General features: G+C 43.2%; 2 protein-coding genes across 3 annotated transcripts in view; one reads left to right on the top strand and one right to left on the bottom strand.

Annotated features, from left to right (window-relative positions):
- CLSTN3 (calsyntenin 3) overlaps positions 1-9,783 on the top strand; it is a gene marked incomplete at its 5' end in the record, with an annotated part of 38,605 nt that extends 28,822 nt beyond the window's left edge. Inside the window, 6 exons of the mRNA XM_083351225.1 lie at positions 1,980-2,206; positions 3,437-3,607; positions 6,215-6,360; positions 6,465-6,600; positions 9,094-9,311; positions 9,392-9,783. Coding sequence (XP_083207351.1) covers positions 1,980-2,206; positions 3,437-3,607; positions 6,215-6,360; positions 6,465-6,600; positions 9,094-9,311; positions 9,392-9,559 — 1,066 coding nt within the window. The 3' untranslated portion in view covers positions 9,560-9,783. The remainder of the gene's footprint in view (positions 1-1,979; positions 2,207-3,436; positions 3,608-6,214; positions 6,361-6,464; positions 6,601-9,093; positions 9,312-9,391) is intronic.
- Positions 9,784-12,282: 2,499 nt separating this feature from the next.
- LOC310636795 (solute carrier family 25 member 36-A-like) lies at positions 12,283-23,340 on the bottom strand. Of its 2 annotated transcripts, none has more exons than XM_083356897.1 (7): positions 22,888-23,340; positions 15,973-16,149; positions 15,765-15,842; positions 15,452-15,552; positions 15,188-15,254; positions 13,743-14,026; positions 12,283-13,642 (listed from the first exon to the last, which is right to left on the bottom strand). In XM_083356897.1, the coding sequence occupies exons 1-7, from the start codon at positions 22,977-22,979 to the stop codon at positions 13,446-13,448; spliced, it is 996 nt and encodes a 331-aa protein (XP_083213023.1). In that variant the 5' UTR covers positions 22,980-23,340; the 3' UTR covers positions 12,283-13,445. The 2 variants fall into 2 exon arrangements, with proteins under 2 accessions (XP_083213023.1, XP_083213024.1); XM_083356898.1 differs by having other exon boundaries at positions 15,973-16,144.
- Positions 23,341-26,518: the final 3,178 nt, after the last annotated feature.

The following is a 26,518-nucleotide window of genomic DNA, read 5'->3' as shown; positions in this document are numbered from 1 at the left end:
GTTACTGATGTGCCAGGATAATGAGATACTGGAAATCAGTTTGTTTTCAGTCCAAAGCCTCCAGAGGACTGAGCGGGGGAATCAGAGGATGGAACTTAGCCCCCACTCTCTCTGTCTTATTTTCTTGAGGGTTGGTAAGATTTGAATTGGGAAAACCTGCTGCCAGCATCAAATGCCCTTCGTCCAGTGCGCTCCCACAGGGAGGGTCTTCTCAGGGTCCCACCGGTAAGAGGTTGCCGGCGGGTAACACCCAGGGATAGGGCCTTCTCAGTGGGGGCGCCTGCCCTCTGGAACCAGCTACCAGTGGAGCTGAGGACTGCCCCCGACCTCCGTTCATTCCGCCGGGGCCTGAAGACCTGGCTCTTCGAGCTCTCTGGCCCAGGCTGAGGAGTAATTTATTTTAATTGGGGTTTTAATTGCACAGGGTTAAGTTTAATCTTTTTAAATTGGTTTTAACTTTTGTATTGTTGGTTTTTAATTCCCTGTAAACCGCCCTGAGTCCTCAGGGAAAGGGCGGTATATAAATGTAATAAAATAAATAAATAAATAAATCCTAACCCTAAAACTGTTGTTTAGCCACTTGGAGCTAAAAGATGACAGTCAAAGCTCTAAATTTAGCTGTTGGGTTTATGGTACAAATGGGAATGAAACCAAGACTCTTTATGTGTGTGTTTCCTTATTTGTGTCTTACTTGCTGCATTGTATTTGCTCCTGATTATTTTATTTATATTTATATTTTTATCCTGTCTTTTTTTTTTGCTCTGTTCCCTTTGCTCAAGGGCTTATATGCCTAGTGATAAGTTGAACTCAGAGTGACTGACTGGCCCAAAGTCACCCAGATGGCTTTCATGCCTAAGGAAGAACAAGGCTCCTGATTTCAAACTGGCTCTCTTGATTAGGAATGCTAAAAGAATTTCAGGTGAAAGTGCTGAATCTATACTGAACAAGCAGAGGAGAAGACAGACCAATACAATCTTCTCCTTCTCCTCTGACTGATAGCTCTAGTTCTTATACAAACAATCTAAACAAAAAAAAGCAGGACTATTTTTCGACTGGAGAAGAATATGCAGCACCTAATGGTGATTGCCACGGGACTGAGCAGAACATTCTAGCCTCAGTTGTTGGCCAAGGAGCCAAGATTCTGTGGCTAAACTGTCGGGCGAAAAGCTCCAGCTCAGAACGATTAGCTCAGGCCAAAGTAGACATAAATGCCTATTTATGTATAATCACTTCATTTTGCATTCCAGAAACCCTGATCTGCTTAGATTGTAAGCCATCTGTATACAAAAATTGTTTAAAAAGCAGGATGAAAGCCAATATATAGTTAAATAAGCCAAAGGCTTCAGCAGGCTAAACTGTGTGATCTACCTATTTGTGGTAGCTTTCCCTTCGTTTTTAAACTTCTCTCTCTCTCTCTCTCTGTTTTTATCTTTTAACCTGAATTTGTTTTTTATTTGATTTTTGTCAATGTTAAGTGCTATCAACTGCCAAGGCTGGGATACACTGTAGACCAGGAGTGTCAAACTCAATTTCATTGAGGGCCGCATCAGCATTGCGGTTGCCCTCAGGGGGCCGGGTGGGTGTGGCCTGGGTGGGTGTGGCCTACTGGGTGGGCGTGGCTAGAGTGCGTATGGCCTACTGGGTGGGCGTGGCCAGCTCTACATCGTTCGCATCAAGGGTGCCTATGGGGGCCTGGGCAGGAGTGGGACAGATCTGAGGGTCTCTGGCAGAAGGAGGGTCTCTGGGCCAGGGCCAAGGCAGTGGGGGCCGTTCCCTCACTGTTTCCAGGATGTTTTCGTGGGCCACATGAAACCATTTTGCAGGCTGGATCCAGCCCCCGGGCCTTCTGTTTGACATGTCTGCTGTAGACTTTCTTTTAAAATAAACAGCCAGACACCCAGTTTAGATCAGAGTCACCTTGGCAGAGATAATGAGGCAAGGAAGGGCTTAGGGATTTTTTGTTTTCCTCATCCTCTTAGGTGCTTTAGTGAAGAATCGTGTGTCTCCATACCAGACGTGGAAGGCTACGTGGTTGTGCTTCAGCCAGATGCTCCACAGATCTCACTGCGTGGCAGTTCCCACTTTGCCCGGCCTGCTTCTGAGTTTGAAGATGCGGACGGAGTCCTCCTTTTTCCCGACCTCCAGATCTCCTGCTCCATTTCACACCAGGTGGAGGCCAAGAAAGATGAGAGCTGGCATGGCACAGGTCAGCTGAGTGTTCTGACACAGATGCTGTGGGACATGGCAGGGCAAGGAAGAACCAGGCATTAGTAAGCAAAAGTGGTTTTGCTGAAAGACCCCAAACTCTTTTTGGAGGGTCATAGGATTGTAGCAGTGGTAGCAAGCAGCACTAATGCTGTGGAATGAGTTGGAAGAAGCCCTTTGGCTGTGGATGATGTTTTACTTAAAGCAAACCTACCAGAAACTTAGCATAGCTATTTGAGAGCTAATTTATTTTTAAAAAGGGTTTAACACTGCACAGTTGAAAGTTGGGTCTCCAAATGTTGAAGGTGTGCTCATGGAACCACAAGAAGTAGCTGGGGGATGATGAAGTTTTGGGATTGCTCTGGATTAATTTAGTGTAATAGTAGTTTGCCTAACAAAACATAACTAACCAAACAGTGGTTTAGTGAAACATATAAACTAAGCCTAGCCTTTCCTTTCCACTCAGAGGAGAAAGAAGGTTGGAAACAGAAAATAGCAGAAGGCTATAAAGCACAATGAACTTATTGTTAAGCTTGCCAATAGCAGAAGGAAAGTGAGGATGGAGCCACAAAGGCAAAGATTATGCAAGATATGAAATTAATATGTGCTTAAATTAAGAAAAAGAGAGGCAAGATAGGGGCAGTAGCAAAGGGAACACAGCAACAATAGGAAATCTTTTGAGTCATGTTACATGTTACAAAGAAGCACATTTTACTGTAAATGTTTTAAATTGATATATTGATACATTAGTAGTTAGCCAGACTTCCTAAAGCGTGTAAGAATGCTTACTGTTTATATAGTGCATTTTACAATTGTTATGACAGTGATCCTTACAATATGACGATGATCATATAAAGAGAAAGTTAAAATTTTAAACAATGGCTTGCATGAAATCAGCTGTTGTTTGCCTGGAGTGCTTTAGTTAATTCTATTATCTTGGTAAATTCAGAGGTGGCACATTTTGCTTGTTCTGCTTCAGAGGTGGCACATTTTGCTTGTTCTGCTTGTAAAACTGCAGGAAAGGAGGTAATTATTGTCTTGCAACTAAAAATTGATTGTGTTGTCATTAAAGCCATTATTTTGATACTTAAAATATTTTATCTTGCCCAAAATATGATTAGCCTGGACTTCCAGCGCCTCAGCTTTTTATAAAGTTAATGGGTTTTTTTAAACCTTCATATGACAATTACATATTTTTATTATCTTTCCTCATAATTTTTCTTCCTGGCAGTGGCAGACACACGAATGTCAGACGAGATTGTTCACAACCTTGATGGTTGTGAGATCTCCCTGATTGGAGAAGAACTGGATCCTGAACGAGAATATCTGCTCTTGGACGGAGCCTCCCTCCAGCAGCGAGGTCTGGAGCTCATGAATACTTCAGCCTATCTCACTGTCACAGGTATGCATCACCTAAATAGTTTTTTTTCCTTCTGGCATTATTTGTCTCCTTTGTGTCAACATCCCTAAAGACACTAAAACTCTTGTTCTGCCAACTCCGTCTCTATTCCAATCCTCTAGACCAGTGTTTCTCAGTTTTGGCATCTTTAAGATGTTTGGACTTCAGCTTCCAGAATTCCCCAGCCAGCATGCTACCCAAGGACATGCAGGCTAGGAATTCTGGGAATTGAAATCCACACATCTTAAAGTTGTCAAGGTTCTAGACCAGGGGTAGGCAACCTCGGCTCTTTTATGACTCATGGACTTCAACTCCCAGAATTCCTGAGCCAGCTTGACTGGCTCAGGAATTCTGGGAGTTGAAGTCCATGAGTCATAAAAGAGCCGAGGTTGCCTACCCCTGTTCTAGACAAAGCGATATTGTATAATATATTGTATCATGTCACATATCATATCTCATTACACTTTATTATGGTACACATTATAAATGTTAATGAAAATAAATTGTATTGATGGGGTATGTGTGGAAAGTATCGCTCTCTCTAGTCTTATTTTCTCCTTAGCTTAACTCCAGTACAATAATGGTTTGGAAACAAACCATTAAGAGAAATTCCATTTTAGGGTGGTAGGCAATGGGAAAGAGGTAACCAAATCGGTTATATTCCAAACGCCACCACAACTACTCTTTATTTTTTGTATTGATAGCTATCTGTTAGTGCTCTGCTCCAACATTAGTATGGCAATGGCAGAGAAAGGACCTTTTGCACCATTATGTATAATTCACATGACTGAGAATGTCAGCTAGGTGGTACAGTCTTGCCTTGACAGTCAGAGTGCTTGAATGTTAAGAGGCTTCAGTGTTCTCAAAGCTCTACTAACAAAAGGACTATCAGGATAAAAGTAAGAAGGAAGTTTTCGTTTCTTATTCTTCTCTTTGAGACATTCAGATTTCTTCCTAAGTGCCTTATGCTTTGCAAACCATGCTACCGGTAGGCATTCTGTGGAGGAATTGGTGGAAAGTTTATTATTAATGCACTCCTGGTGCTGATTGTGTTCTACTAGAAATAATTAAAAAGAGCCCTAGCTGTTGGGCACCCTTATGAGCATCTTTCTTCACATTTATAAACCAGACTGGTTATATGCCAAAAGACTGGGGAATGGCAATTATTGTAACTATCTATAAAAAGGAGAATAAAAAGGACCCATGTATCTAAAGTCCCATAAGTCTGTTGAGTATTGTTAGCTAGTTAAATGCTAAGCACCTAAAATACAAACCTCAAGACCGGATAATCTCAGAAGGCATAATTAAAGACAGGCTGGATTCAGGGAAGGGAGATCAACAATTGATCATATCTTGATGCTTTGTCACTTTGTACAAAAATATACATCTGAAAAGAAATATCTTTTTATGGCCTTCCTCAACTTTGAACAAGCCTTCAATCCAATATAGGGAAATGCCCTCTGGGAAAAATTAAAATGTACCATTAGACGCTTCCTCTACCTCATACAAAAATTATGTCTCAACTTGTCCTTAAAAGTGAGGTGTATCCCCCCAAGGGACTTTATCTGGATCAATAAGTTACAAAAAGGAGTCATCGGGGATGTATTTTGGGCCCTTCCCTTTTCAATCTCTACATTAATTCCTTGACTGATTTTTCACATAACCCAGACTTTCATCTTCCCAACTTAGCACAACAGAAAATCCCAATACTTCTTTATGCCAAGGCTGCTGCTGTTATTTCAGTCCAACCCCAAATGGACTGAAGAGAGCTATTGCAGCTATATTAAAGTACTACAGACAAACTCATCTGGTCTTCAATTTCGATAAATCAAAAACCCTGGTTATTATTAATGCAGTCTCTCTTTCCCTGTCTTTATGTTTCTCCAGGAGGCCAATTACAGTTGCTTTGCTTATTGGCTTGTCCATAAGACTGATTTCTGGCTTTTTCTCTCTTTACCTGACGTCTCTTCCAGCTTCATTTCAGTTTCCTGATTAAAAGTTTTTCCAGTTGCTTCCATAAGACTAAATTGCCTCCCCCCACCCCCATACAGCACCTAAAAGTCACAATTAACTCAAAACAGTAATAAAATTGGTCTTGGGGAGAAATGGAGCATTGAGGGGGGAAAAGAATTAGAAGAACAAGTTTGGGTGGCCTCGTGTTCAGCTTGTGAGAAAATTAAATGATGGGATAAAAAAAACAGTTGTAGATTGGCTGCATAGATCATTTCCTGCTGCAGGATTCTAGATGCTAGTGAGGTAAAGAGTCTAGATTTTTCTGTCGTGGGAAATATGAAGAGAGGAGGGAATGAAACAACAGTGGCAAGTTAAAGGTTAAGTAGCTGTTTTCCTGTTTTTTTCCATTATGTCTTTCATACTATTTCACTCCAGGCATTTTCTTTATTTGTAAGTTAAGTTTAGTTAGCCTTCTAATCCCCTTCCCTTCCCTTCCTATCGTATCCCATCCCATCCCAGGCAGTTTATAAATTTAATATACCGTAAAATATAATAACATCTCATGAAACACAGAGCAGAAAAACAGTCAAGTCTGAACGTGGTCCACCTGCCATCCTTTTTCACACCCGAGTCTTGCTGTTCTTTTCTCACATGTAGGGGTGGAGAGCATAGCTGTGTATGAAGAAATCCTTCACCAGATCTCCTATTGTATCCGCCACGGTGCAGCCCTTTATGAAAGAAAGTTTCGTCTTTCTTGCACTGAGATGAATGGGCGTTACTCCAGCAATGAGTTCACTGTTGAGGTAAGTTTCACAAGGGAGTACAGGATGGTCAAAAGTCTCTTGTGAATAACTGAAGTAGAATCAGTGGGATAATAAAGTAATTTGAACTTAATTTCTCTCTACAGGTGAATGTCCTCCATAATATGAATCGAGGGGCTCATCCCAACCACATTATGAGTGGCCAGCAATTCACACATCGAGGCCACCATCTGCCTCCAGAGCTTTCTGGACACAGTCTGGCTAATGTCCACCGTAATTCTAGTATGTACCAGTTGATATACTAAATACAGACTATGAAATGGTAACAAGAGAAAACAGGTTAGCAGATAAAATTTTAGTCCCAAACAGATGAGTCCCAGCAGACCTCAAATGGATTCCTCCATATAATTTTATTTAGACCAATTATAGTAAAGGAGATGGAATACATTAGGAGGTTTGTAAGCTGAGAAAGAATCCCTCAAGAGAGTCTTACATGCATCAAGAAATAAATTAAGCCCAGTGTAGAGGTAAAATAAAACCATTTGCCCAGATTTCACGAAGAGCCAATAACTGCATTCAGAATATATTTGAGCAAAACTGCATTGCTGTGATTACTCTTTGGGTGCTGGAGAGAAGAAACCTTTTGCCGTAAAGCATTTTCATGTTTTAACGGCATGATAGTCACTTAAATGATTATCGAAATTATCTATGGCTTTATCTTTTTTGCAGTTCTTATTTAGCAGTCTAATAACCCTTCATAACCTTGAGGCTAAACTGTCTTGAGAGGTATCGAACCCAACGTCCAGGAGGAAGAATCATGTTTATTGCATTGATAGTTGGGTTCCTTAGAAGAAAGAGGGACCCTCAAACAACAAAATGAAGATTTTTGTAGAAGGGGAAGGAAAATCCAATTTGCTGTGCAATTTAAGTGAAGCTAGGCGGGTCCTTGTCTCTGTACCTGGGGTTATTTCTATGGTTGGGCAAAACTGCCCTTTCAGGAGCAGCAGCAGGGCTGGGAAACAGGAGGAGGAGATGGAGTGTTGAGGTTGTTAAGGAATTTGTTGTGCAGAGGTCTCCTTGTGCTACCAAAGAGTTGCACAGACAAGGAAGGGTACTGAGAGTAGTAAAAGTCACACAAGAGTACACTGAGTTGTAAAAGCAAAAAGTAGTTTACTTTTGAGGTGGTGTAAAATCAAAAATGCACAGTCAAAAATAAACAGTCCAGGTCATACACAGTAGCAACAGTCCAAGGAGTAATCCAAAATACAAAGTCTTCTTACCGGTCCAGAGGTCAATACACAGTTCAGGTAACAGAGCAAAAACAGTAATAGTAGAGAGCAGTGAATTCAGAGAGAGAAAGAAGCTACGTTCCTAGCTCCCTCTTATGGCCATGAGAACACTTGCACACCCATTGGCCAATTAACCTCTTAAAGACATAACATCTTGGTTAATATATTTTCAACCCAACATTGTAGGCTAACACCATATGCCTAACAGAGGTCATCAGGCTGATTGAATGTGGGATGTTGGAATTCCTTGGACGTGTGGCTCATGTTCTTTGGTTATGTGGGCTTGCAGGGGGGGGATCAGTTTGGGTCTGATAGAATTAAGCAAAGAAAGGAACTCGGATGGACCCTGGTCATGTCCAAAAGACAGGGAGGTAAAAGGTTTTATTTTTATGCACTTGAGTCAGTTTTTCCTTGTGACTGCCTGGACTAGTCCCTGCAGTTTTCTTGACAAGGGTTTTTAGAAATAGTTTGCCATTGTCTCCTTCCTAAGTCTGACAGCAGGCTTCATACCTAAGGTGGGTCTAGAACTCAAAGCTTTGTTGCCTGGCACCTTAACCACTAAACCAAATTTTATTTGTTACATTTATTTTCTCCATTACAGAATTACTGTAATCACTTTTACTGTCACTGTCTCTTTGAAGACAGCGTGACCTGACTTTTGTATACCTGGGTGAAGAGAAATGTAACCGTTTGGAAAAATGAAGGCAACTGGATTTTGTGTGGGTGGTTTAGCCTCAAATATTCCTCTGAGTTGCTCTTTAAGTAAAATGGGGAGAAAGAAAATGGGTCCCACCCATGCCCACTATTTTTTCCACACCTGCTTAACAGACACAGAAAGTGGTGCGAAGGCTCGGTGGTTAAGATGCTGGGCTCATCAGCTGGAAAGCTGGCAGCCCAAGTTTGAGACCCGAGTCATGTGATGGGTTGAGCTCCCATCCCCACCCCAGCTCCCCTCAACCTAGCAGTTCGAAAGCATGCAAATGTGAGTAGATAAATAGGTACCACTTTGCTGGGAAGGTAATAGTGCTCCGTGACGTCGTGCCAGCCACATGACCACAGAAACGTCTTCAGGCAGCGCTGGTTCAGTGGCCCTTGAAATGGAGATGAGCACCATCCCCTATAGTCAACTGGTGGAGTAAAATCTGCAGGGACTCCTTTACTCTTTACAGGCACAAGCAACTGCACCCTCTTGAAAGCTTTTAAACAGTTCTACCGCTATTCCAATTTTTGTTAGTAATATTTTCCTTGCTTTCCAAAATATCTGAATGTAATAACAGTGGTCAGTCCTTGGTACCTACCACCGATTTAGAGATCCTATTTGTGTATTCATTCCATCTCGCTCACATTTTCCATTCTCTAGTAGATCTTTGCTTCTTGCAAAAAGTTGTTTATGCACTCTATATGACCCTCCCCCTCAAAAGTGCCCACCAAACATTATTTCCCAGCTGATTTGGGCTCTCCCTCTCTTCTCTTTTCTATTCTGCAGTGGTTCCTAGTGCTGCCACTATAATTATTGTGGTGTGCGTGGGCTTCCTTGCACTGATGGTAATCCTAGGTGTGCTGCGCATCCATTCCTTGCACAGGCGAGGGAGTGAACGGGAGGGCTCTGGGGAGTCTGCAGGAAGCCAGGGGAGTGCCAGGGCCAAGGAGAACGAGATGTTCTGGGATGATTCCGCCCTCACCATTATTGTCAACCCCATGGAGGTGAGTGAAACAAGGGGTGGATGGGTGGGAAGACGCCATGTTTAACTTGGATCAGTCCCTGCATCCTTTCCCTTCCGCAGTCGTACCAGAGCTGCCAGGAGAGAGCAGCAGAGGCCGATGAATCCAAAGCCAGGGAAGCAGCCGAAGAGGAGGACAGCAGCGATTCTGAATCACCTGACAGCCTAACCAGCAATGCCATCGATGAGCGGCGCATTGTGGGCAAGCATGATGCCTCTTGTCGCTACTAGCGGGATAGAACGGACAGGGCAAAAGCAGACCGCCACCAAAAGGTCATGCTTATATTTAATAATTGGGGATATGGCCCGTTTCTACACATTTTCTCTATTTACATTTTACCCCTCCCCCCTTCCTTGTTTTCTCCATTGTTTGCACAATGGACTGGTGAGGACAGTTTCGGTGCATGAGGCAAAAGACCTAACTGGCATCTTCTCTCTCTAAATTACCATGGGGTGGGGGGAGGGTCAATCTTCCAGGAAGTTCCTTAGCCAAAGCTCATGGAAACAATTGGGAGCTCTGCGAGAGCATTACTGTATATTTTAATCCTATGTTAGCCATTAATTTTGCTCTGGTTCTGGTCTGCCTCTTGAGGTTAGTGCTTCCCTGGGCCCAAAGTGTATCCATTTTGATCCTCATTAAAAACAACCCAACAGCAGGGCTCACAAGAGCCCTTCTCTCTCGAGATTCCTAGTTCCTCTCAACCTGCAAGCTTTTGGCTTGAACTGGTGGGGCCGGGCCCTCCGACTCAGTTCCCAGTTTAGAATTGCCGCTACACTTGAGGAGAAAATCAACTGGCATGCTACGTAAGCAGAGAGAAAGGAGAAAGGAGCAGGGAGGGACAACACACGGGGTACATCAGAATTCCCAAAATACTATATATATATAATATTGTATATTTTTTCAATGTTGTTATTGTTTGATGCAAAGAAACAAACAAAAAAAAATACCCCCTGCAGCTTGTGTCGCTTTGTAAAATTGTCAATAATATTCAAGCAAGTGAAGGAAATATGATATGGAAAAGGGAATGGAACACATTTTAAAATAAAAAAAAGGATTTTAAAAATGTACACTCTGGATTTTGGAGCCTCTTTCTTCAGAAACATGCTTTTTTTTTTTGTCTTGCAAATGCTCCTATCTGGTGCGGCAAAAAGAGGGTAAAGGGATTCAAGTCAGCAGAGTTTTGTTCACAGTTGACCACTTCAGAAGTCTCCTTGGCCTAAAGTCTTGTGAATTGCGGGATTTATTTGGCAAGCAGAAGAGTAGAATGTGCAGAGGAAAGGACAGTCACATTTTTGGAGAAGCTGGGCAATAGGACTTTGGTCAAAGAACTGGTAATCTAAGTCAGAAGTGTGTTTTATATGTGTGTGGTGTGTGTATTCCAGAATATTTATATACATATGTGTGTTTGTATATGCATCTATGTTTGCATGTCAGAAGTATATAATTATATACAGTGCTTTTTTTGTAAAAGAAAAAGGTGCCGGAACTCACACGTTATACAACCTGCCTTGCCTACCCTACAAGGTTCCATCCAAAAAAGGTGGCGGGAACTCCGTTCTGAGCGTTCTATGAGAAAAAAAGCCCTGATTATATACCATATATAGTGTTTATACACACCACCCTTCCCACCCTTGTGGATGGTGTGTGTCTTCCTCAATCTCTGGCTTTCTACCAGAACTCTGAGTTTGAGGGTTATGCACATTATCCTAGCTGTTCCCAGCACTGCAGTCTTCTGGGCAGAGAGGTTGAACATCACCCCTTGAACCTGTTGGAGCCACTCTCCCAGCTTAGGTGTCACAGCCCCAAGTGCTCCTACTATCATTGGGACCACTTTGGTCTGAACTTCCTACATCCTCTCCAGTTCCTTCTTCAGTCCCTGGTAATTCTCGTTTCTCATACTCAATGGAAAAGTTGGTAGTGGCTTTCCAGCTTCAGGGGTTGGCTGTAAATCCAGTTATTTTTCTGGATGTTCTTGAGTCTGGGATATAATGTATAGTTGGCCTATCTCAAGTTGTAATAGCAGCTTCCTCTTCACTATGTTGAACCATAGGATAACTAGCTGTTTCTCAGTATGGATGCAAGTCTTCTGTCTAACCCTAGTTCCTTCATATGCATCATATATCCCTCATTACGTTTGCTATTGTACTAGCATTCCATCAATTCCAGGTTCTCTAGTCTTTTAAGTGTAGTTTGCCCTAGTAGTCCACTTCCGGATTGTCCTGATTCCTCAACTTCTGACATGGGCTTTGTTAATCCAGGCAACGTCCGAGCTGACATAGCTTTCCTAGTTCACGTTACTCATATTTTGAGGTAGGCAGGTGGTTTTATTTAGTGGGTCTTTGCTTAAGAACCCCTACTAGTAAGGCAGGTATTAGTTGGAATTTGAACCCCTCTCCCACATCACAGGCGACAAACTTATCACTACATATTCAGTTATATACGTGTCTATTGTATCTCTCTTTCAAAATATAAACTCAGAACCCATCTAGAAAGAAAGCCGTAGGAGTAGAAAATTTGTGATGTTCAAGCAAACTTTTTTCTCTTTGCCTTTAGTCTCTTAGGGAACAGCATCAAGTTCTTGCAGAACCCAAGGCTTCAATGGAAAGCAGAGTTTGAAAATCCCTGCTGTATATGTTGCTCCAGAATTGGGTAGCACCTATTAGGAATGAAAGGTTCCTACAGGGAGGACAGCCCAAGTCTCAGGGGGACCCTGGAAGACTTGAGCTAAAGAGGTTAGTCTTCTAATTTTTCACAAGTAGAAATTCCTAGGCCAGAGCTTGCTTCTGTGCATGCGTCCTGAAACAGTCAAAGGAGAGGCTGTTCATTAATTCATTTTAAATACTAACAGTTGCAAAATTGTGGTGGGATAAGAACCCAGTCCATCCTATTAGCATAAGGCCCGGTTTCGTGTTTTAAAATATGTCACAGTGCGTATGAACAAACTCTCAAAATGCAATTTTATTCATATATATTTTTTTTGCATTTTTAAAGAACTCATACAGACAGAAATCCAAGCACAAGTTAGATTCCAATTTCAGGATATTCCCTTCACCAACATTGTACAGCTCTCTCCCACATGAAGAATTTTGCATAGTAGCTGCCAACGTATTTCTTCTCAACTTGATTTTTTTTCTTTACCTTCCTGTTAAGAGGTAAAATCTACAAATCAAGAAATGTAAACAAAGCGCCAGAAGATAACACAAAGGTAGTCCATGAACAGTATATCTCAAGAAACCTATTTTGCAGTCCTTAATGTCGCTGTTTCCTGTGAACATGGAGAAAAATATGGAGTGGGAAGGCACAAGTACCCCGCCAATATTTAGAGCTGCGGTCCCCAACTTTTCTGGCTTGGTAGACCAGAAGTGTGTGTGTGTGGGGGGGGAATGGTTCAAGCAGCGGGCTTCGCACATGAGGGCGAGCACCCACCACTCCTGCAAATGGAGCTTCATGTGTGCAGGCACCCATCCACCATTTGCGCAGCCCGGTTCTGAATGGGCAGCAGCCCAGAGGTTGGGGACCCCTGCTTTAGAAGATAAGCAACTTGCTACTCTGGTAGGCTCAAAAGAGAAACATTGCTGTATCTGTAAAGTTCTGATCACTGGCTGATACAGATGGAGAGTTCAATTTTGAGGTCCAAATTACTTATCCCTTTCCAATAAAATGTCCTTGTCTTCTTTGTACTGCTTTTCTTAAAAACTCCCTTATTTTCACACTCAGTTGACCAGATCAGCTGCAGCTCTAGGAAGCGTAGAGCGTAACACTTTCAGTGCACCAAACCGCACGATGGGTATACCGATCACCTAGCCTGTGGGACCCTGGAAGCATTCACTAGAGATGTTTTCTTTGAAACATTTCTGCACAGCAAATTCCACATCCGTCCAGGTTTGTGATCTGTATGTGCTCCTTTGTCCATGGCTTTATATGTCTGATAAAGGCCAAGAGCAGCTGAACATGTCTTTCACTTATAAAGCCTTGAAAACCACCCATTACAGAAGGCTCCTAACTTTTTAGGCTTTTCTTATGTGCTGTAATGGAATGGGGAAGTGTACCCATTAAGCCACTATACCCTTCAAAGCCTTTTAACAGCTTAAGCCACCTGTCAAGAATAAAAAGGTATCACTTTTGGGTTGCCAAGTGAATAATCAGCTCATAGGTAACCATAACGATTGCAGCATTGGGGATCTGACGAAGAAGATGAGCTGTAAGTCCACGATAAAGAGCTAAGGGGCCTTCTTCTCTGGCCACAAGCTGGAGAGTTTGCACAAAAGAGCGATAACGATATCCCTCCTCACGTAGCCGTGTCCGAACAACCTCTATGGAAAATAAAACAGAAAGTGAGTGTAAGGATGGCAGGAAGCTCTTGTTATGGTCAGACGGGTTCAAAGGAGAGCATGGAGCTCAGAGCAAACTCACCATGTGGATAGGCAATGCACGAAGCACATGTTTTGGAGACAGCCGCTGCTGCCATCAGACCGCAGAAGTCTTGGGCGTTGGGTGATAAGACAACTGCTGGAGTCAGCAGCAGCTGATGTTCCCTGAGTCGCTGCTTCAAAGCCTCGTAAAGCACAAAGTGGATCACTGTTTCAGTGACACCAGCATAGGAGGCAGTAACTCCACGGTAAAAGCCACGCAGACCTTCTCTGTAGTAGACCCGCACGGCACACTGAAGGCCACTGGTGCTCCTCTCGTTTTTGCCCCTGAAAGGCGGAAGGAAAGATTTTGCTTCATATGGCCAATATCACTGGCTGTGCTTTTTCAATACTAAAAATGGGTATCTAACCCTGCAGCTAAAACTTGAATTCAAAAACCTACATTCTGCAATCTGTTTAAATCAGATAAATGAAACCATAAAAAAAAACTTTCTGAAGATTTTATTTATCTTATCCCAACTGAATTATTTTTTTATAAATAATTCAAAGCTGTGAATATACATAATACTCCTTCCTCCTATTTTCTCCACAACATCCTTGTGAGGTGAATTGGGCTGAGTGTGTGTGACTGGCCCAAAGTCGTCTAGCTGGCTCTCATGGCTAATGTAGGCCTTGAACCCACCTTCTAGGCCAGCACCTTAACCACTATACCAAACTGATGTAACTTCTACAGTTTTTACTATTTTGCATAATGTAGACCTCAGGAGGTACAGACTCTGTAAGAACTGAAAGTTTAACCATGCAAAATATTATGCACATATCTTGAGCTTCTGAAATGCCCCCAGGCATTCAAGCATTTAGTTGTAACTTTAAGGGAAATTTAAAAAAAAAAGACTGGAGTTCCTAGGACTCTGAATGTTGTTCTTAAGTGCAGGATAGTCTACTGGTAGTCCTCGGTTTAAAACAGTTCGTTTAGTGGCTGTTCAAAAGTTATAATGGCACTGAAAAAAATGGGTTATGACAGTTTTTCACTGTTGCAGCCTCCCCGTGGTCACGTGATCAACCTTTGGACCCTTGGCAACTCATGCACATTGATAACAGTTGCAGCGTTCTGTGGTCATCCCCTTTTGGGACCTTCCTGCAAGCAAAGTCAATGAGGCAGCCAGATTCATTTAACAACCGTGTTACTAACTTAGCCACTGCAGTGATTCACTTATCGACTTTGGCAAGGAAGGTTATAAAATGGGGCAAAATTCACTTAACAACTGTCTCAAGTCGCAACGGAAATGTTGGGCTCAATTGTGGTCATAAGTCGAGGACCTCTATTTGTACTCTGATTAGCCGTGACAGTTGACAAACCTCCCTTCTTTCTTTTACATTTGCAGTTAGTTGTTTTAAAAACTGGTTTTCTATGATGCCCGGAAATGATCCAGCAATGCAGGTGTCTCAAGTGAGGTCCTGGACAGGTGCATTTCCCACTGCCTTTACCTGCGCTCCAGTTGCATCCTAGTCTTCACTAACCAGATAGGATTTGTCAAAGTGGCGGATGTGATGCCTGCAGAAAGCAGATGAAGAAAAGTCAAAGGGACCAACATAAAACGCTGATTGTAAAGTTCCCTAAGGCCTGAAAATTATTTCAAAGTGCCCTCCCGAGTAAAAAGGTTAAAAAAAGTTGATGTATACCAAGCTTAAGGTATTTAATGATTAGTGACAGAAGAAACCCATATTTGTATGCATAGGACATTCATTTACCTGCACAGGCTGCTGAAATCATGTGCACTTTCTTGGACTCTGGCATAAACACCCTGTTGAGTCTCTCCTTAGCTCCCGAATATGCCGCAAAATAAATGGCCCTAGAAGAAGAAAGGGGAAGTGGCATCTCAAAAAACATGCAACATTGAATTTGGATGACAAATCAAGAAGAAAACCTTTCTTACAGTCCATTGATGCCATGCATCAAAAGGACTCTCTGACGATGTACTGTGTAGGTGGTTACAATGAGGAGCTCTGTAAAGTTATGCTTGGATCATTAGAGATAACTACCTGTTCCATCAAATCATCTTACCTGGAAGGAGCAACTCCGATAAGATTAGGTCCCAGGCCTCGAAACAGGGAGCGAACACCTTCCTTCTCTAGAATGATTCTATTTAGAAAGGAGTGAATGAGCACATTACTCTCTGTCCTCTTTTTCAGGGTAGAGGAGAGTTGGAAATTTGGGAGAACATCAGCAGAGCTTCCCATGTAACACAGATCTGTTCTCCCACATTGTTCACCTTAGTAGTTCCAGGAAGCCAATTCTGGGGAGTCCTGGGCGGACAAATGTTCCATTCACTCCTTGCAACTGCACTGCAGGTAGGCAGACAGGCCTTGAGGTCAAGGTGGAGGACTGTAGGCGGGTCTTCACCACTTCCAATGGGCAAGTCAAAATGGCTCCTATTGTTCCACCTAACCTGTGGGAGTACAGGAAAAAAAAAGCACCAATCCAGGGTGAAAGACAGTCTTCAATGCAGTATTATACCCAAAGAATTGTCAAAATGGGCTGGGACTTTTCACTGAGCATATATTTAGAGACAAAAATATACCTGCTATCTGTTACGTCCAGTAGAAAATTTAGTCATTCATTGTTTGGTGCATTACCCAAAAGAACAATAAACTTTGGTTACCAAAGATCATTTGAGATGTAGAGAAAAAGCATCAAGATTCCCTCATTTTATTCTGCCTACAAGCTCAATTAATGTGTCTATATTTAAAGTATCTTATTCTTTGAAGAGATCGGACGAGAAGGTCCTTTCAGTTAAGAATGGTAATTAAAAGAAAAATGATTGGGAAAGTAGGAATATGCGTGACTACGTCCATCGGGACTGACAAGCAGCTCTCACCATTTTCATCTCTCTATCTTTTTATTTTCTCCATGGGCCGCTCTGCTATATTAATATGCGTCAGCTTCCAGATTTGCAGTTGATTAACATGCTGACGTCTTGGCTCTGTGTTTCCAAGCAGATGCCAAAAAAAAGGGGGGGGGGGGCAAAGACCCAAACTTGTGAACTTTGCATCTAGAAATTGCTCAACCAGCTTTATTTTGCTGCCTGCATGTCTTGCCCTAGCTTGCAGGATTTCTGCTACTGTGCACTTCGGCAACTGTTCTTTACCCCAGTAAATAAGGGAAAGCCATAACCAGTATTAGTCCAATAAATAAATCTTTTTGTTCAATCTTTGGCCATATGTACTATGTACATATGTACTATGGAATTGATGGTGTAATTGATAGCAATAATGCAGCTTTTGCTATCTTATATATGTATATTTATATCCCAACTTTATCCTATACCAGACATGTCAAACACAAGGCCCGGGGGCCGGATCCGGCCCGTGAAGTGGTTTCATGCGGCCCGCGAAGCCATCCTGGAAACAGTGAGGGACCGGCCCCCACTGCCTTGGCCCTGGCCCAGAGACCCTCTTTCTGCCAGAGACCCTCAGATCTGTCCCACTCCTGCCCAGGCCCCCGTAGGCACCCTTGATGCGAATGATGTAGAGCTGGCCACGCCCACCCAGTAGGCCATACGCACTCTAGCCACGCCCACCCAGTAGGCCACGCCCACCCAGGCCACACCCACCCGGCCCCCTGAGGGCAACCACAACGCTGATGCGGCCCTCAATGAAATTGAGTTTGACACCCCTGAAATATACTATTCAATATGGCGTACAGAATGCTTCTTCCTCTTATTTTTTGCACAGCAATAACAACCTTGTGATGTAAGCTGGAATGAGAGACAGTTCTGTTTCATGCCCGGAGTCAAACTAGAATTCACAATCTCTCAGTTTCTAGTCCAGCTTCTTAATCACAACGCTCAACTTTATCTTGTGATTTGCTGGTTGCAAAAATATTCTAAGGAAAAGCCTTGCTGACTTTTTCATCTGCCTATGTTTATGAAAAAAATCAGGTTTAGAAACCACTTTTTGGTGCCTTTGTACAACTCTTTTTCTACTTGACTATAATTTGGATTTCCATAATCGCCGGATATTTTTTTAACACGCTCAGCCAAAACTTGCTAATGGTAACACCTCTGGCAGGATGGGGACTCTTGCTGACCCTCTAACCCTCCTCTCCTCCCTTTTTTTGTCTTCTGCCCCCATACTAGCAGAGGAATGGTAGGAAGAAAGAACAGCAGTGATAGGAGCAGCCTCCATTCAGCTGGCCTCAGCAAGCTGGCTCCGAAGAGAAAAGGGAATGGCAAGAAAATGTAGTCACATGGAATGAAATCTGGACTACACATTTTTCTGCTATTTCCTCTCATTGTTAGTGAATAAGGAACGAGCGGTCAACCACTGAACCAAAACTAACAAAGCTGATGCAGTCGAAGAGGTAGAATAACCTATTGCAGAGGTCCCCAACCTTTTGGGCACCAGGGACCGATCCCGTGGAGAAAGGTTTTTCCACGGACCGCAGAGTGTGTGGTTTTGTGTGCTGCCTGCATCCCACGGATGGGGCTTTGCTTCTTTGTGCTCTTGCTGGCATGCCGCGGCCCAGTACACGGACCGGGGGTTGGAGACCACTGACCCATCGGCCTCAAGAATACTGAATCTAAGCAACACCTTTTCAGGAGGGAGAGAATGCATGTAGGTGAGATGAGGGTATAAAAAAGGGACAGGGAAAAGCTCACCGAAGGCCTAGAGAAGGCGACAAAAGGCAAGAGAGAAAGCGCGCCCTTCATAAAATGAGAAAGGAAAGCCTGTGGTCATGAAATGGCAAGTGTGTTGTGTTCTTTTTTCTAATGTATCACCTGAGAACACGCACTTCCATAGGCAGAATGAAACAAGGAAGACTAGGGAAGGGGGTTTAGGACAAAAGGCTCAACAGTGGCATAACAACTCACTGGGACCGATTGGGATGTCTTACCATTTCATACGTAGGGAATCTAAAGAGACCCCAGGGGCCCTGCTTTGATCCAAGGACTTTAAGAAGGATTCAGTTCACAAGTTACTGCTAAGTTTGTAAGCCCCCCTGAGTCTTCGGAGAAGGGCGGGATATAAATGGAATTAAAAAAAAAGTTTGGCATTGTACACATCTGTATATATGTACTAGCAACATGTGAAAAAGGGGGGGGGAATGTAACCCATCCCATTATTTTTTGTTGCACAAGATCCTAACTGCTGTTTTCATTAATCTAGGAAATCGAAAACGGTGCCAACAGGCTCTTTCCTTTTTAATATCACGCCGTAAGGCAAAAAGCCGCGGGCTGACTTCCAGGGTCATCAAGAATGAATGTTGCACAAGGCAGCAGTTTGGACAGAGATGGCGTCAAGTCCAAAAGGTAGCTCTAAGCCAGATAACAGAAAAATCAACCTGGCATCCTGTGGAAAGATGGGAAATGGAGAGAAAACACATCATCCTGGGAAAACCTTTTTAAAATTCGTAATACAGATAGTCCTAGACTTACAACAGTTCATTTAGTGACCATTCAAAGTTACAGCAGCACTGAAAACAGTGACTTATGACTGTTTTTCATATTTATGACCGCTGTAGCATCCCCATGGTCACATGATCAAAATTCAGATGCTTGGGCAAATGACTCACATTTATGGCGGTTGCACTGTCCCGGGGTCATGTGATCACTTTTGCAATCTTCTCACAAGCAAAGACAATGGGGAAGCCAGACTCACTTAACATCTGTGTTAGTAACTTAACAACTGCAGTGATTCACTTAACAAGTGTGGCAAGAAAAATTGTAAAATGGGGCAAAATTCACTTAACAACAGAAATTTTAAGGCTCAATTATGGTCGTAAGCTGAGGACTACCTCTAATGTAAATTGGTCAGAAGCACCTCCATTAATGTTGACCAGCATTGTAGCACAATATGAACATCAAAAATACAATTCAGTGCCAAGTACTAGAGGAGCAGTTATAGTATATTAACTTACTATACCAAACCATCAAAACCATCAAGAAATCATAAAGTAAGGGATAGAAGTGACCTTAAAGATCACCTAGTCCCACCCTATCTAGTGCAGAAATCTACTACTATGGAATCTACAATAGTGTCTGATTAAATATTTCCAGGGAAGGAATTCTGCAGCACCTTAATTAGTCTATAAAGTTTCACAGCATTCTTTGTTCTTTTCCTCAGTATAATGGGAAGCTATATTGAGAAATTATAATTAATTATGAAGTACTGAATTGTTTTTTCCCCAATATCAGCCAGTGCAAAGCAAAGAGAGTAGCAAGATACCAGTGAAGCTCTTCAATAGAGGTATAATCAACTAACGGTATTAGTGAAAAAATGGAACCCATAGACTCTGCCCCCACAATTTGTGCACTCCAAATGCAAAGTACGGTAAATGTGGCCGCAGAACTGGAATACAAGAAATAGAGGTTGATATGTGTATAGAAGGAACTCTAATTGTAAGGCAACAACCTTCTCAGCTTTTCAAGGTAAGATCAGACTAGGGAACCACAGTCATGCAGGCCAATATTATTTTTATGGTAAAGAGAATAGAAATAGTAGCGCATGAGTATAGGCACCATGGTAACAGTTTCTACTAGACAGAGTAATTTCTATAGCAGAAAAATATTATTTGTATTTAGAGGACTCTTTGCTTAAAAGTGCTGGAATAGCTTTTTGGATTCTTCCTACTCACACCTCCTCTTTCCTATGCTCAAATGGCAAATTTAGTGAGAAGATGACAGAAAACATGAATAAGCTATCAAGGAGTTCTCTCTGCTTATGTTTGGTTTTTACTGCTAAAAGTGGTAACTTATCTTTGGGGATCGAATCTTTTCAGTCCTCATAGCTTAAATAAGGATGTTGTCCCCAGAATAGCAGAAATATTAGACCATGGGCTACATTTGGCCTGTGGAGGTGGGTGGCAGAAGCAGGGGGTGGGCAGGTATCGGGAGGGGGGGAGCAGCAGGCAGCAGTCTTCACAACAGTCCCAGTTTCTTATATGGTCCCTTGGGAAAATTAATTACCAATCCCTGAGAAATATGGTGGATCAGAAGAGCAGACTAGAACAGTGGCTTGAAAATTGTAACAGCGTGATTCACCACTACAGACTTTCTAGCAGTTCATACTGGGAACTCAGGCTGCAAAGAATGGCAATTAATATTCACTCTGTTAAGCCATGTGGAGACTTCAACTCCCAGAATTCTGAGAATAGATTCCACAAACGTAAAGTTGTCTCAGTAGAAAAATACTGATCTAGGGCAGGGGTAGGCAACCTTGGCTCTTTTATGACTTGTGGACTTCAACTCCCAGAATTCCTCAGCCAGCCACGCTGAGGGGAAAGAGAGGTTTCCAAGCTGAGCTGTGCTGGTTCAGGAATTCTGGGAATTGAAGTCCACGAGTCGTAAAAGAGCCAAGGTTGCCTACCCCTGATCTAGGGGATAAAATAATGTTATTTTTCTAATCCTCAAGCAGATGCAATTTCCACACACATATTAAACGTCAACTCCTCCATCAACACACTACCCCATATTTTAACATTTCTCCAGATATCTACTCCTCTTTTTCAGCATTTTTACAGCATTCACAGCTTACTTTTCATTGTTTATTGCATTGCTCTAAGCCAGGGGTAGGCAACCTCAGCTCTTTTATGACTCATGGACTTTAACTCCCAGAATTCCTGAGTCAGCTGACTACCCCTGCTCTAAGCAATGCTGCAAAACGAAAGGCAGTAATTCAAAGGAAATAATTCAAAGCTATCTCCTCCAACCAGTTGCATTGACCTGAGACTCATCCTTTTTTCTGGTTCCAATGCCTGGTACTTCGCCTTAGGTAAGCTTTTCTTGAGCCTCAGGGCAATTCCCAGCATTTCTAAATTTTTAAATAAAAAATCAACAGCCAGAGAACTGCCAGAGCTGCCAACGACTGCTTTCAGGAAGTTAAGAACAGGTTAACACGGGAGAGTCACCGAAATCACAGGGGAGGTGTATACTGACTTCATAGCCAATCTCGTCTAGACCTTAATCACACCCACATTACTGGTGTAGCTTTAAACCTTCTCCAAATTGGGCAAAATAAATTTGTTTTATTGATTTCAATAGTAGTGGGAAAGGGGTGGCTACTTGGAAAGTTGCCCACGTGTTCAGAGTATATCCGGTCTCTTTCTCCAAATGCGGCTGGGAGAGCAGGATGAAAAAGGATACCTCTGGCTAAAAAAAAAAATTACGGAAGGTTTCCCACCAGTAGCATTCATTTTGATTCTGCCATTTGAGTAGAGGGGGACGCAATTTCTGGGAGTCGTTTTAGAGTCGCTGCCGGCTCATTTTTAACTCTCATCCCACCAAAGAGAAGCTGGCGTGCAGCAAATTCTAAGTCAGCTGTAATGAAAGCTGAGCAGCAACGGATGTAAGAAAGCAACTGATCCTTGAACCTTGTTGTTGTTGTTGTTAGTTGCGAAGTTGTGTCCGACCCATCGCGACCCTATGGACAACGTTCCTCCAGGCTTTCCTGTCCTCTACCATCTTCTGGAGTCCATTTAAGCTCACGCCTCCTGCTTCAGTGACTCCATCCAGCCACCTCATTCTCTGTCGTCCCCTTCTTCTCTTGCCCTCGATCTTTCCCAGCATTAGGCTCTTCTCCAGTGAGTCCTTCCTTCTTGTTAGGTGGCCAAAGTATTTGAGTTTTAGCTTCAGGATCTGGCCTTCTAAAGAGCAGTCAGGGTTGATCTCCTCTAGGACTGACCGGTTTGATCGCCTTGCAGTCCAAGGGACTCGCAGGAGTCTTCTCCAGCACCATAGTTCAAAGGCTTCAATTCTTTGTCGCTCAGCCTTTCTCATGGTCCAACTTTCACTGCCATACATTGCAAACCTTGAACCTACTTGCACACTATCCAAGGAAAAATACCTCTAGCTAGCATAACCTGGCGAAAGTTGGTGCAACTTTCCCGCCGTTATTAAAAAATGCATTCGTCACTGGTTCACAGCGGCACGCAGCTTTTGGCAATATTTAACAGTGGTGTTCAGAACCCCCGCCATGCTTATTAAGAGATGCCCGGGACCGAAAAAGGGTCACCTAGTTGGCAAACACGTGTTCTGGCCTGGCTCGAACATGCTGCTCTGGCCGGCCCAGCCCCCTGCGCTCCGCTGCAGCAAATGCCGCTGAGCCAACGGCGCACGCTTCTGAGCCACACACACACGTGCATGATCTCCGCGACGGGTCGTACTCTGACGTTCGCTGTGCTTACTCACCCGCCTGCCACGAGATGCAGAGTCGTGCTGTGGCGGGCCATCCCTCTCGACTCGCGCCCATGTGCCCGGCTGGGCTCCCGCCGAAGGATCATTCCGTCCACCTCTCTCACGTACGGCTGGTGGAGCCTGGATTTCAATACGGTCTTTTTTTTTCTCTGCGCCCGACAAGGCCCGGCTCTTATTGGGAAGGGCACTGCAGCCTGCGGGAAGCCCTTGTCCGATGCTGCCGGTAAACGGTGACTTTTCTCGCGGGCTGGCCGTTAGGGCGGGCCGAGGGAGTGTCGTAAATCCCGCCTTGCCTCGGCTTGACGCAGGACGGCGCCTTCTCTCTGAGCAAATCGCAGCTCTCGGCGAGCTTTTCAGCAGTTCAGCTCCACTTCCTCTGGGCGGCTTCTTCTACTCCAGGGGTCTTCAAACTCGGCCCTTTTATGACTCATGGACTTCAACTCCCAGAATTCCTCAGCCAGTGTGCCTGGCTGAGGAATTCTGGGAGTTGAAGTCCATGAGTCATAAAAGGGCCGAGTTTGTAGACCCCTGTTCTACTCACTCGGGATACAGCTGCTCGAGCAGGAGAACCTATACCAGGGGTAGGCAACTTTGGCTCTTTTATGACTCGTGGACTTCAACTCCCAGAATTCCTCAGCCAGGCACACTGGCTGAGGAATTCTGGGAGTTGAAGTCCATGAGTCATAAAAGGGCCGAGTTTGAAGACCCCTGTTCTACTCACTCGGGATACAGCTGCTGGAGCAGGAGAACCTATACCAGGGGTAGGCAACTTTGGCTCTTTTATGACTCGTGGACTTCAACTCCCAGAATTCCTGAGCCAGCATAGCTGGCTCAGGAATTCTGGGAGTTGAAGTCCACGAGTCATAAAAGAGCCAAGGTTGCCTACCCCTGACCTATACTATTTCAGACAAGTTGACTGTCCAGTCTCTTCTTTAAAAACCTCCAGTGATGGAGCGCCCACGATTTCTGAAGGCAAGCTGTTCCACTGGCTAATTGTCCTCAGTGTCAGGAAGTTTCTCCTTAATTCCAGGTTGCTTCTTCTCTTCTTGATTAGTTTCCATCCGTTGTTTCTTATCCTGCCCTCTGGTGGCTTTGGAAAATCAGTTGACCCTCTTTGTGGCAACCTCTCAGGGGTCCCACTAGCCACAGTAACGAGAGATGGAGGCACCGGGAGGAGGAGGGCCGCCATTCAGGTCTGCTTGGAATGCCACAGATGGGCGGGATTGCTTTTTTTTCCCCACCAGGTGATCCGAGGCAAATAAAGTGGAAGTTCTCCGTTGTACCTTCCTCACGGACCCAGATTGTTGGGGGCAATTAAGCTGACTTTGTAATAATGCCGCTTGGGGTGTGTGTGAAAGCCCTAATAAGCAGGCATATACATAGAATGAAGGCTACTGCTAAGCTTGTAAGCTGCCCTGAGTCTTCGGAGAAGGGCGGGATATAAATGGAATTAAAATAAAATAAAATAAATAATAATCCCAAAGTGCTATTGCATCATTTATTTCGTGTGACGTAGCAAAATACAATATATTTGGGGGTGCAATATATATATTAGCCTCCTCGTGGTGCACCCCCTATTCTACACACACTGGCTGCTGGACCTTACAAGGATTTCCCAGCATGAATACTGAAAGTAAAAAATGGCGCCACTGCTACAGCGAGACACTGTTGCTGAAGGTGGGAGGGGTAGGTTGAGGTAGCCCGTCCCCCCCTTCCCTTTTTCTTCTTGCTTAAATGGTACGGTCCGGCTCTTTTGGGCGTGTTGATTGGTAGCTGTTGTCCAGAGACTGGAGCCCCGCCTCTTGATTGCAACATAACGGCGACTTGAACTCACGGTGGTGGCATCCTTTGTATGAGCTGGAATAAAGTACCGCAGTAATTTTAAAAGGACTGGTCTCTTACCTGTTTGACGTAAAGGGGACGAGCGGGACCAAAGTATCTTTCTAGGAGATATATTTAATGTCAAATCGGTAAAGATGGTTTGGGGGATAGGATGGGATTTTTATTTGTTTTGGAGAGGAGAGGCCAAGAAGTCAGGAGTTTCTAATGTTTTATATTACAGTTTCTATATTGCAGTTTAAATATAAAGTCAACGTTATGGTTGGGAAGCAAGGAGAGAGGTAAGATTTCCGTTGGGTTTGGGGTAGAATTTCTGGAGGATAGTATAGTTCTACTATTGGACCTTTATTGTTTGATGCATGTGTCACCAGTCCACTCTGCAAAATTTGAACATGTTCTCTCAAAAGGTGTAAACAAAAATTAGAAAACCTAAGTGAAGACCTTTAATGGACTCAATTATTTATGAAAGGCCATTTCTGGTGCATTTTCAAAGTATTTCCCCAAATAGGGAGCTGCCTAACATGTTTGTTAACAGTTCAAAGTAGTGATTACTATTTATCTGTTTTATATCCACCATGTGTACCATAAAGATAAGGCTGACTTTATTCCATTCATACTGTTAATGAGGATAACTTAATACAAAAATGCACATTTAATAAAGTTTATAATATTAACTTTAAAATGTCTGCAGAGACTGATTAATAGATTTCAGTAAGGCATTTGACAAAGTAGACCACAACCTTCTGCTTAGTAAGCTAGAAAAAGGTGGGATAGATGACAACACCATCAGATGAATCTGTAGCTGGTTGACAAACCATACTCACCGAGTAGTCCTCAATGGTACTACATCCACATGGAGAAGTAAGCAGTGGGGTACCACAAGGCTCTAACTTAGGCCCAGTACTCTTCAATATCTTCATTAATGACTTAGATAAAGGCAGTGCTTTTTTTGTAAAAGAAAAAGGTGCCGGAACTCACACATGTCATACAACCTGCCTTGCCTACCCTGCAAGGTTCCATCCAAAAAAGGTGCCGGAATTCCATTCTGAGCATTCTATGACAAAAAAAAGCCCTGGATAAAGGAATAGAAGGGGAACTCATCAAATTGCAGATGACACTAAACTGCAGGAATAGCCAACACCCCAGAAGACAAACTCAGAATCCAAAAAGATCTTGACAAACTTGAACAATGGGCCTTATCCAACAAAATGAATTTTAATGCGGAGAAAAGCAAAGTTTTACATTTAGGCAGGAAAAATCAAAGGTACAAGTACAGATTAGGCAAGACCTGGCTCAAAAACAGTAATTGTGAGAGGGACCTCGGAATCCTAGTGGACGATCACTTAACTGTGAGTCAGCAGTGTGCAGCAGCAGCCAAAAAACTAATACGATTCTGAATTGTATAAACAGGCATAGAATCAAGATCACACAAAGTACTATTGCCGCTTTATAAGACCCTAGTAAGACCATACCTGGAATACTGCAACCAATTTTGGTCACCATACTACAAAAAAGATGTTGAGACCTTGGAAAAAAATTCAGAGAAGATAGCTAAGATGATCAAAGACCTGAGACTAAAACATATAAAGAATGGCTGCAGGACTTGGGTTTGGCTAGTGTAAAGAAAAGAAGAAATGAGCAACAGTTTTCCAATATTTGAGAGGCTGCCACAAAGAAGAGGGTGTCAAAATATTCTCCAAAGCACCAGAGGGCAAGACAAGAAACAATGGTTGTAAACTGACCAAAGAGAAGCAACCTGGAATTAAGGAGAAACTTCCTAACAGTG

The sequence above is a fragment of the Vipera ursinii genome (assembly GCF_947247035.1).
Source record: "Vipera ursinii genome assembly, chromosome: 2".
Lineage (NCBI taxonomy): Eukaryota > Metazoa > Chordata > Lepidosauria > Squamata > Viperidae > Vipera > Vipera ursinii.
This window is presented reverse-complemented; position numbering and strand designations above follow the sequence as displayed.

Excerpts from the sequence above, each read along its gene's own strand:
- LOC310636795 (XM_083356897.1), bottom strand. The coding sequence starts at position 22,979 with ATGATCCTTCGGCGGGAGCCCAGCCGGGCACATGGGCGCGAGTCGAGA. Across the intron at positions 15,843-15,972 it reads GGCTTCCTGGAACTACTAAG|AATCATTCTAGAGAAGGAAG; the intron begins GTGAACAATGTG and ends CTTTCTAAATAG. Across the intron at positions 15,255-15,451 it reads GATTTCAGCAGCCTGTGCAG|GCATCACATCCGCCACTTTG; the intron begins GTAAATGAATGT and ends TGCTTTCTGCAG.